The 11297-nt window shown below is 34.1% G+C and overlaps 1 protein-coding gene across 10 annotated transcripts; it reads right to left on the bottom strand.

Moving 5' to 3' along the window:
• Positions 1-1962: 1962 nt before the first annotated feature.
• Positions 1963-9903, bottom strand: LOC136222974 (uncharacterized). 10 transcript variants are annotated; one of them, XR_010685773.1, is made up of 8 exons: positions 8138-9902; positions 7958-8059; positions 7629-7731; positions 7149-7190; positions 5445-5500; positions 3337-3651; positions 3154-3259; positions 1970-2518 (listed from the first exon to the last, which is right to left on the bottom strand). XR_010685773.1 is itself a non-coding variant. In XM_066010683.1 (7 exons), the coding sequence occupies exon 5, from the start codon at positions 5097-5099 to the stop codon at positions 4275-4277; it is 825 nt and encodes a 274-aa protein (XP_065866755.1). In that variant the 5' UTR covers positions 5100-5500; positions 7149-7190; positions 7629-7731; positions 7958-8059; positions 8138-9903; the 3' UTR covers positions 1971-2518; positions 3154-3259; positions 3337-4274. The 10 variants fall into 10 exon arrangements, 6 of the variants coding, with proteins under 6 accessions (XP_065866757.1, XP_065866755.1, XP_065866758.1 ...); XR_010685775.1 differs by lacking the exon at positions 5445-5500 and having other exon boundaries at positions 1973-2518; positions 3337-3443; positions 3552-3651; positions 8138-9901; XR_010685776.1 differs by having other exon boundaries at positions 1963-2518; positions 3337-3443; positions 5445-7190; positions 8138-9903.
• Positions 9904-11297: the final 1394 nt, after the last annotated feature.

Below are 11297 nucleotides of genomic sequence, written 5' to 3'. Positions count from 1 at the left end.
ATAAGAAGATTTTTAATACATAAATCTGAAAAGATAATAATAACATAATGAGCGCCTGTTATTAAAGAATGTTTTTGTCTTTCGTTTTGTTTGCTTTCTTCGCAATGGATTTGGTGCACGAACTTGGAGCTACGGTTACGTTGTAAAAGGAGAATGCATCTGGTTTTGTCTTCCAAAACGATGCTGCCCCGGAAAGAACTAGAGTTTGCTTTAGCGTTTCTGACGAATAAAATGATCAAAGTTCGAGTCATGAAAAACACTCTAGTGGATCTAGAGAGGTTGGTCATCACATAGATTACGAGTCGTACTCATTTCCTTCTCTTAATTCATATTCAGAAAACGGATTATTGGTATGTTTTCGTTCCCATGCCCGCTAGGATCAATGAGTACGTTAAGTTGGAACTGCTGGAGAATAGGTAACCCCCGGTCAGTTTGCTTGTTAGTAGACATGGTGTCTAAGTTTAAGCCCAATGTTATTTTTAACATTTTTCAAAGTTAAATGTAATAGAAATAAAATTGAGGCAATAAAAAAAGAGACTTTCGTATGTCAGTATGTGCTTTTGGATGTCATAAACCTTAGGACTTTGGGGGTTCGCTAGCTTTATTGTGGAAAAACACGGTCTCGGCCCAAGTCACAGGCTACTCTAGAAATTTTAGAGACTCACTAGGTATTATGGCTTCCCAAAAAGAAATAGTTGTGGTAAAGTTCAAACACTATTGGTGTAATTAAGTCGTGAAACTCAAGTTGACCAATCATTGACCGGTAAAATATGCTAAATTGTCTGGTCATCGTTATTTCAAGTACATTTTTGAGACTAAATTGTCAACTCATCGGCACTTCAAGTATATGTTTGGAACTAAATGTAATCTAGATATCAAAATGTAAATTAGAATAAAGTTCAGGTACCAATTTACTCTATTAATAGATACCAATTATACCATTTTTAACCAAATAAGCACAAGATAAATTTCTTAAACTAAAGCCCTGTTCTTTATCACTTAATTTCAGTAACAATCAGTTCAGTTCAGTTCAATTCAGTATTCAGTTTCAGCATCCAATTTCAGCATTCAGTAATTTATCATTATTTATTATATTATAATTATTATTATTTATCTATAATTTATCATTATTTATTATTATTATATATTATTATTGTTATTTATACTTTATCATTATCTATAAATTAGATAAAAAAAATGATAGTTTATTAAAGTATATATCGTTTAATAAAAAAATTAAAACTAAAATATGCATCCATATTTAAAAATTAGAATTGCATCCATATTATGAATTATTTCTAAAATTTACCGAATTTATCCATGTAAGGAATAAAATTGCACTATTTTAAACGTTAGGGGTAAAATTACTCCTGACCCAAAACGTTATGTTTGCACTTTAACCCTTAATTAGAATAAAAAGTTAAGAGTTTATATTCATATGAAAATTTGTATTTAATTTCATAGGCTTTAAATTATATGTAAATTTATGTTTGTATGTAATTTGTATTTTTAATTTAAATTAGACTCATTTTTATTTAATTTCATAAGCTTTTATCGAGCCAAGATTTTATCAACCCGAGCTTTTATTTGATATTCAATTTAGTTTTATCTTTAATAATATATTTATTTATTATTGATATTATTAAATTTATTAGAACCATTATTATTATTATAAGTTTATTAATGTCCAATATTATCATTAAAATTATTTTAAAATCATCATTATTGTTAAGTTCGGTATAATTCAGTTAAGTTCAGTAGCATTCAGTTAAATTCAGTTCAGTTCAATTCAGTATTTAGTTCAATTCAATTTTTTTCAGCGATAAAGAACAGAGCCTAACACTAGACTCAATCAGAGGGCGAGCCGTGGCGCAACGGTAAACGTTGTTGTCGTGTGACCAAGAGGTCACGGGTTCAAGTCTTAGGAGCGGCCTCTTGCCAAATAAATTGGTAGGGAAAGGCTTGCTTTCAGTACAGAAAACACAAGACTGATCTCTTTCACGCCATTCTTCAACTTATATCGGAACAACACAACAAGAATCTATATTAGTGTATTAGCAGAAAACAATTGTCTGTTTTTTTTTCTCTCAAGAAAGTAAGAAGCCAAATAGATCCAATGCAAAAAGAAATTAGCAGTATGGCTTTATCAGCTAAATGAATAATATGCAACTAAAGAAAATGAAGCAATAGTAGAAATCAACTATGAAAACAAGCTTCTATTTATGGGTTGAGAGGTAAAGGGTTGTGCATGTATCATCTGTTCGTGTGAGCATTTCTTATCGGCAGAGCAGCAAATGTTCCTCAATAATCTGATAGAATTTTCTTGTAGCAAAACATTTAAAAGCTTGTATGCAAGTTACCTGCTAAATCTCTCTGAAGATTTTCACTTGGAGCTGCCATAAAAATAACACAAACATAAACCTTATCGAACAACTGTAGCTCGAACAATAAACCAAGGACACCGAGATTCGCACTATTTTCATAGAAGGTGTTTCATATGGTGCGTAGACAAAAAAAACTGACAAACAAAAAGAAACCCAACATATTAGATATATAACCATATCAGAAAGCTAGGTTTTCAGCAAAGAAAAAGATATCTACTAGAAATACCGAAACCCATTTAAAAATTATGAATACAAGCTTCAAATTCAAACATATAACTAATGGAAAAGCTCAAATTTTATTCAATTTGGAGATTAGAAATTCCAATTTTAAATTATGAATACAAGAAAATGTTGGTTGTTAAATCATTAAAACAAAAGCTTCAATTGGATTTTGGTTGAGAAGAGATACATCTGGGATGAATAAAACTCTGCAGCAAAAAGAAATATCCAAATGAAATCTGGCACAAGATGAGCTGGATTTGAAATGAATAAAACTATATAAACATTTGAAAGCTTGGATAACAATTACCACAAAACTATAGTAAAATGAGGACATATAAAATTGCTACAAAGTGATGTTCACAGCTACCTAATATAATGCATGCCAACTATAAAATTTAATGAAATAAATAACTAGTTCCACTTGCATGCCTGATTCCTTTCTGCATATTTGGTTCATCTTAGACATTCTACACAAAGAGAACCAAATTGCAATATAAGCTACACTCTTTTTTTCTAGTGTCAATATGTAAGGATCCCAAAAACTTACTCTATGCAAACATGAACAACTGTTAGAACTGACTGTCGAACAATCAGTTGTCAGCAACCCTTTGAGGCAACTTTTGAATCAAGGGAAAAACGGAGTCAATGGCAACCTGGAAAAAACAAAACCCAATGAGATAACAGGAATTAACTTCAAGACCTGGGAAAATAAGCAGTTATTCAAATTTACCTTTCATTTTTTAGCTCAGCAATTGACTTTGAATTGGAATATTCATCCCAAAAGTACCCATCAGGTTGACACAATGAGCTGGTCACTACATGGCCTCTAAACACATTCTAAAGCCAACAAAGCACAAGCAGATTAGCATTTAAAAGAACTGAACAATAAAGGAGATTCATTTTAAGGTGTAGCAGATTCATTTGAAATACAACATTTTCATACACCTTCAAATTAATCTAATATATCTTGTCTGCAACCATATAAGAGGCTTCAACATCGTTCATACACTCCAGTCATTAGTCTGATCTAGTTGACAGAAACATGCTGCGAAGTGGTAAATATAAATAAGTAAAGCAAACAGATTTTGTAAAGCATATCCGAATTGCAGCAACATGTTTGAGCAAGAAAGACCAATTGAAAAACGTCTGTAAACATTATCATTTTTGTCTGTTACTGAAGCCAGGTAATTTGCGTGTACAATCGATGTTAGCAGGATTGATATTTGCACAAAGCTTAGCATATCATGAAGATAGATAATTCGAATAAGGTCCCTTAAGATGGAAATCATTTCAGTCTAGGGGCTAATTCATACTAACATGCTTCTGTCAATTAGATCAAATAAGATTAGGTAATTGTAAAAGCAATCAAGCCATATTGAACAGAGTGTGCCCTGAAATAGACTTTGAATTTAATAGTAACCACAGTACCATAGCCTTGGAGTGTGATGGCCAACTTGGCATAGTTAGATTTCAAAAATTATAAATATAGCAGATTGCTTTACATGATAGGATTAGATCAAAATAAGTAGTATAGCAACTAACACAGATTTGAAGACAATTGTAGAATTGCTGATAAGAAGTACAACAACAACAACAACAACAACAAAGCCTTAGTCCCGAAATGATTCGGGGTCGGCTAACATGAACCATCATATAAAACCGTGAAAATCAAGTCGTGTCAGTGACACAGATTCGCTCCCTCCACTCCGTCCTATCCACTACCATATTTTCCTCAATTCCCAATAAACTCATATCACTCTCGATCACCCTCCTCCAAGTTTGCTTAGGTCTTCCCCTACCCCTCACCACTACATCCCTTTGCCACTCTTCGGTTCTCCTAACCGGCGCATCAAGCGCTCTACGTCTCACATGGCCAAACCACCTTAGTCGGTTTTCTCTCATTTTATTCTCAATAGATGTAACCCCTACTTTTGTCCTAATTATTTCATTACGCACCCGGTCCTTTCTCGTGTGACCACACATCCATCTCAACATACGCATCTCCGCCACCGACATCTTATGGATGTGGCAGTGTTTCACTGCCCAACACTCCGTACCATATAACAATGCTGGTCTAATTGCCGTCCGGTAGAATTTTCCCTTCAATCTATTAGGCATGCCGGGATCACAAAGGAAACCCGTAGCACTCTTCCACTTCGACCAACCAGCTTTAATCCTATGGGCAACATCTCCATCTACTTCTCCATCCGTTTGGATAATAGATCCTAAATACCGGAAGCAATCCGAGGCCTGAACAACTCTCCCATCTAGGGTGATTGTCCCTGCCTCCCTACTCCTACGGCCGCTAAACTTACACTCCAAATATTCTGTCTTACTTCGACTCAACTTAAAGCCTCTAGATTCTAGAGTTTGCCTCCATAGTTCCAACTTCATCTCCACTCCTTCTTTCGTCTCATCAACCAACACAATATCATCTGCAAACAGCATGCACCATGGTATACCATCTTGAAGTGAACTTGTTAGTTCATCCATAACGATGGCAAAAAGAAATGGGCTTAGTGCGGAACCTTGATGCACTCCAATCGTAATAGGAAACTCTTCAGTTTTCCCAACACTAGTACGTACACTCGTGAATTGCTGATAAGAAGTAAACCCATTTAATTCAACTGCAGTAAAAGAACATTAAAACTGAACAAATTACATAACACAGGAGAAACAGAGAAGAATGGCATCAAAACGTTTATTTATATAAACCTGTTTTAACTTGAGGCAGTATTTAGATCGCATATAATCAAGAATTCAGTACAAAATATTTCATCCCATATCTGTTCAGAATGTAGTCAAGTGACATATTTAAGCCCCTCTCAATCAACTTACCAAATTTCTTTTTCATCCACAATGTAAATTATCTTTTCCCTGTCACTTTCATGTATCTGTACAAGGATATAAGCAGTATTTTGTAAACTTAAAAGGAGAGTTGTTGAGACCTATCCCTACCTAAACTTTAGCAAAAAAAAAAAAGGAGAGTTGTTGAAACCAAGATTTGCTTGCAGTAAATACTTAATAAAATTAAGGAACAAGAGTGCTTAATAAAAATAGGAAATCAAATTAAAATAGGTATCATGAAAGATGGACAACATAGTTCCTTCCTTGTACTCACATTGTATATTCAGTCTAAATTAGACAATTTAGCTTTTAAAAAGAAAAGAAACTGACTGAACTTATCAGATTGACCTAATAAAGTACAAATGATAATAAACGTACCTTCATACAATATCTGTATACCTAAGCAAATGCAACTAACAAACTTATCTTCAGACAATAGTTTTATACATAAGCAAATTCACTGATTTCTTTCAATAGAAGCTTCTTCCTTTTTCTGAATGTTTCTTTTCTTAATCATTAGCAAACAACGCAAGTTTCACATTCTTTCTTGTCATCTCTTTTCCTAGAATAAAACTATGTGAATTTCAGAAAATGGAAGTTTTCTTTGAGTGCGTGTTTTGGATCGGATAGCATTCTATTTATATCGGGGTTGTTTATTGGGATAATTATCATTTAATATACAAGATTATGATACTCATATCTTGGTATTTTTAATATATAAAAATATGATATAAGTACCATCATATTCATATATATAAAAAATGTCAACCAAAATATGGGTATCATAAGCTTGTAATATTAAATGATAATGATCCCAATAACAACCCCCTATACAAATAGAATGCTCTCTGACCAAAAACACACACTGAAAGAAAACTGAAATTCACTTAATTTTATTCTAGGAAAAGAAATGACAAGAAATAAGGTAAAACTTGCCTTTACAGCCAAAATGATTCAGTAAGAAAAGCAATATTCAAGAAGGATCTATTGACGAAAATCAGTGAATTAACTACGTACACTTTGTGAAATTCAGGCTTGTGGAATCATTTACAGACCCTATGATTCAGCCCTTATGTCAAATGTCATTTATCAAAAAATCAAACTAGATGAGAACACCAGAAGAACCAAAGTGACCCGATTGAAGAGGAAACACCGAAATTGAAATGAGATTGAGTGCATACACATAAATTTTAAAAACCTATAACACAAATGGAAAAGCATATCTGAATTGCAGCAGCTAAAAGAGAAATTAGGAAAAAAGAAAACTGAATAGCAAAGAAGAAATACCGAATTTTAGACCTGGTGTGGCAATATTTATAGCAGAGTAGTTCCACAAAATCTTAACATTAATGCTTTCAATCTAAACATAACAAGTCTAAAATTCGGGATTTCTTCTTCGGTGTTCAGTTTTCTTTTGTAAAGCATATCCGATTGACGACATGTTTCACTTAGGTGCTAATTTCTGATTCCCTACAAGTAATTTCATGAGTAAAAGTATCAATTTCCTTACTTTATTCTCTAGAATAACTTTAATTTTCTATACTCTATGAGCGAGGTTCAAAAGATGTTATGTCTAGAGCTCCTAATTTAGTTCCTCATCTTTGAAGACTTGATGGTTATCATGTATCCATAATGGCAATAGTATCCAAACTTCACCCTACTACGCAAGTGTATCTTTAGAAAAGAGAATCATACCTAACAAGGAAATTGAAGATACATCTGAGTTCAAGTTTGTTCCTGTAATGAAAATGCGAAAGCAATCAGGCAAGCCTCAATTAGTTCAAAGTATAATGAAACATTTATTAGTACAAGCAATTGACTATTTAAAAAGAGGTTAATCCGGTGAAAGGACAACTTTTGAATGCAAATACTCGAGTGGGAAATCTAATTAGGCTAATACATCCCATGTTCAGGCTCTGTATTTTTCACAATATCTGTTCAGATTGATACAAGTGACATATGTAAGCCTCTGTCAATCATCTTACCCTAAGGTGTTCTGCAATTTCTTTTTCATCCACAATGTAAATTTCAAGAAAGAAATTTCAACAATATTACTATAGAAACAGGCTACCTTTTAAAATTAAAAGATAAGGGAAAACGTATTACAGGATTTCCAGTAAGAATTACTTAAAAATACATCCATGTTTAGAACCTTCCCCCCCAGAGGTCACTTACCCTCCCGTATATTTTACGAAATATTGTAACAGAGCTGATTAATCTGCGTTGATGATTGTTCTAATCAGTAAGCGATATTCATGTTCCGGTAGTATCTCAGCATCTAAACAAAGCCACAATAACAAACAATTAGCGGGAAGAACAATATAAATGCAATATTGCTAGCATTGCACAAGTGAAATTAAACTTCAAGCAACAAGTAACATATGGTAATTCAGAAAAGGAGAAAAGGAAGAGAAAGAGAGAGAAGGAAAGAATGGGAAACAGAGAGGGGATCAGGTAGACTTAAAAACACAAACTAGCCTGCAAACAGACAAGTTGGGAGTCACCTTGGTTGGACACGAATATTTGTATTCTAAAAGCCTAAAAGCAATAGCTCTATATTCAGCCACATTATTTGTTATGCCCAATCCTTCTCGCAATCTGCAGATCTACAAGAAGTGGAGGTTCAGAAAGATGGATATGCTAATAAAAAAACATGAGTATACAGTAAAAGGCAGAATGAATACCACACTTCCATCGGCAGCCCACAACAAAGTTCCAGCTCTAGCTGGTCCAGGATTTCCAAGTCAAATGTTATTAATAAGAAATAATATCTAAGCTCATGGATTCATTTCCTCAGAGCCATTAAACAACATAGACAATGTTCTCACACACAGAGAGAGATACATAGAAGATCAACATGGATGGTCAAAGATGTTTCCTATGGTAAGGAATAGCATAAATTGATCTTATTCCATGGGTTAAATTTTATTGATAAGCTATTTCTTATACAAGTATTGTATAGTCTATAGAAACATAAGGCTCTAAACTTAGAGTAGTCCATGACCCCAGGGACTCATGTGATCTCTTATTGGTAGCACCCTGAAGAAATAATATCCAAGCAGAGCAATCCCATGCTAAAGAAGAAAATGTATTAAATTATATGCATTTGTCATTAAGAAAATAGGATAGGGTAGAATTGCCATCTCTGATTTGATGGATCTTTGAAGAAATCCCGTGTTAAAGGACTTAATTCAGTGGCTGTTGTGCAACATTCCCATCCTTGATTGTTTATAATATACCTGACCTTCATCCATTAAATTAACAATGAATTAACATGGAATTTATTTTATGATTCTAGCCCTTATGTCAAATGTCATTTATAATAATATCTGAAATTCATAAATTTAATATAGAAGAAACACACACAATAAGATTATTTGCAGTAAATGTACATATACAGATGAAATAGTACACTTTGAACTGATCTAAACCTATTAAGAGCAAATAATCAATGACGGAATCAATGAATTGAAGTATGAAATAGCTGATAATATGATAATACCATTGTTTACAGAAAACACAAGTTTGATTCAACAGAACAGAACAGGGACCTATTTGCATTTTTTTCATATTGGCTAAAACAGAACAGGAAATTAAATTAATCCAAACAAACCGACTGTCTCTTAGAGGGCGAGCCTTGGCGCAACGGTAAACGTTGTTGTCGTGTGACCAAGAGGTCACGGGTTCGAGTCTTAGGAGCGGCCTCTTGCCAAAATAAATTGGTAGGGGAAGGCTTGCCCCCAGTACACCCTTGTGGTGGGACCCCTCCCCGGACCCTCGCTCAGCGGGGACGCGTAGTGCGACTGGGCCGCCCTTTTAAACCGACTGTCTCTTGAGCAGCGCCTCCAGCCACCGCAACAGAAACCGCCTTCAAGTTTTGATCTATTAATAATCCAAGATCATTCAAATCGAGCAACAACATGTTGAACGGTGACGGCGAAACTTCCTGCCAACAACTTGTGGTGGGACCCCTCCCCGGACCCTCGCTCAGCCGGGACGCGTAGTGCGACCGGGCCGCCCTTTTAAACCGACTGTCTCTTGAGCAGCGCCTCCAGCCACCGCAACAGAAACCGCCTTCAAGTTTTGATCTATTAATAATCCAAGATCATTCAAATCGAGCAACAACATGTTGAACGGTGACGGCGAAACTTCCTGCCAACAATCATAAGGGGCGGGCACAAGCCTGAATTCACAAAGGATGGTTAATTCACTGATTTTGTTCGATAGACCCTTCACTGAATTAACCACCTTCTGTGAAATTCAGGCTTGTGCAATCCTTCAACAAGTTTTTGCCGGTTCGTTAAAGGAGAGGAGAGGAGAGGGGAGGTCCCAGCAAAACGAAATTAGGGTTATTTCTTAACTCATTTAATCTTCACCTCCATTTAAACTCCTCTAAACCCTAACCCCAAAACAAGCAGAACTTAGTAGCCCTAATCTCTTGTTAGCTTCATTTTTAAGCTGATTGCTTCGATCAAAAGGTTTATACAGTGAAACCTCTATAAATGCATATCCTTAGTACCGGAAAAAAATATTCATTAACGCTAGATTATTTATTTATATTTATCGATAAATTAATAAATTATTCATTTATCGATAAATTAATAAATTATTCATTTATTGATAAATTGTTTTAGGCATTGCAAAATTCGTTCAGAGGATGCTAATGTTCCTGAATCAGAAGTTGGTCAATTAGTTGAAGATATCCAAGGATTAAGTGATGTCATTTCTAATTTATGCTATAGAAATGTGATGGATGTCGAACATCTTTTGAACTATCCTAGCGAGAATGATGCAGTTATGGAATCGCTTACAGACGAAGAAATTATCCAGTCAATAATGAACAATGATGATGGAAATGATCCAGAGCCAGATTGCGTTGTCGCAAATGTATTGTCAAAATAGGCATTTCAAGCAATGATCACCTTAAACAACTACTTGCTACAACATGAGCAAAATATACCATAAGTTGTGTTTACACTACAAAAAGTTAAGGGGGCGTTTGGTTCAAATGAGGTAAGGGAAAAGGAATGAAGAAAGGGAAACCAAAGGAAAGGAATGGAATAAGCATTGATTCCCCTATGTGTTTGGTTATGTTTAGGAAAGGGAATGCAATTTCAAACCTTTGGAATTTTTGAACTTTCAGATTGCTAGAATTTCAAAAAATTCTTAAACTTCAAAAATTATTAAATTCTGGAAATTTTGGAACTTGAATTTAAAAATTTTGAAATTTTGGAATTTTTAAAATTCCAGAATCCGAAAATTCTGGAATTTCAAAAATTTTGAATTTCCAGAATCCGGAAATTCTAGAATTTTGGAAATTCAGAAATTCCATAATCTAGAATTTCTGGAATTTTAGAAATGCTGAAATTTCAGATATTCTGAAATTCTAGAAATTTTGGAAGTTCAAAAATTTCTGGAATTTTGAAAATTCTAGAATTTCAGAAATTCTAGAATTCCAGAATCCAGAAATTCTGGAATTTCAGGAATTCTGAAATTTTAGAAATTCCAGAAATTTTGGACTTTTTGAAAATTCTGGAATTTCACAAATTTCAAAAATTCAGAAATTCTGTAATTTCATAAATTTCAGAGATTTGTGGTTCGATAAAATAAAAAGAACAAAAAAAAATTGGGAAAAGGAATCCAATTCCCTATAAGATTTGGGGTAATGGGTTAACCTAAAGTGGGGTAATCCTATAATCTAAAATGGGTAAATGGAATCGATTTTTTGTTAAACAAACAAGAACAAATGGAATGAAACCCTCTCATTCCCATTTCCATTCCTAAAGACCCCGAACCAAACGCCCCCTAAGAATGGTGTTCATTTTGGTTTAGGTGGAAAGAAAA

Source organism: Euphorbia lathyris, chromosome 3, assembly GCF_963576675.1.
Source record: "Euphorbia lathyris chromosome 3, ddEupLath1.1, whole genome shotgun sequence".
NCBI classification, from domain to species: domain Eukaryota; kingdom Viridiplantae; phylum Streptophyta; class Magnoliopsida; order Malpighiales; family Euphorbiaceae; genus Euphorbia; species Euphorbia lathyris.
Note: the sequence above shows the minus strand (reverse complement) of the source record. Positions and strands in the feature narration are given on the sequence as shown.

What these genes read in the sequence shown, in the direction of transcription:
- LOC136222974 (XM_066010685.1), bottom strand. Translation starts at nt 5,099, where the DNA reads ATGGATGAACTAACAAGTTCACTTCAAGATGGTATACCATGGTGCATG.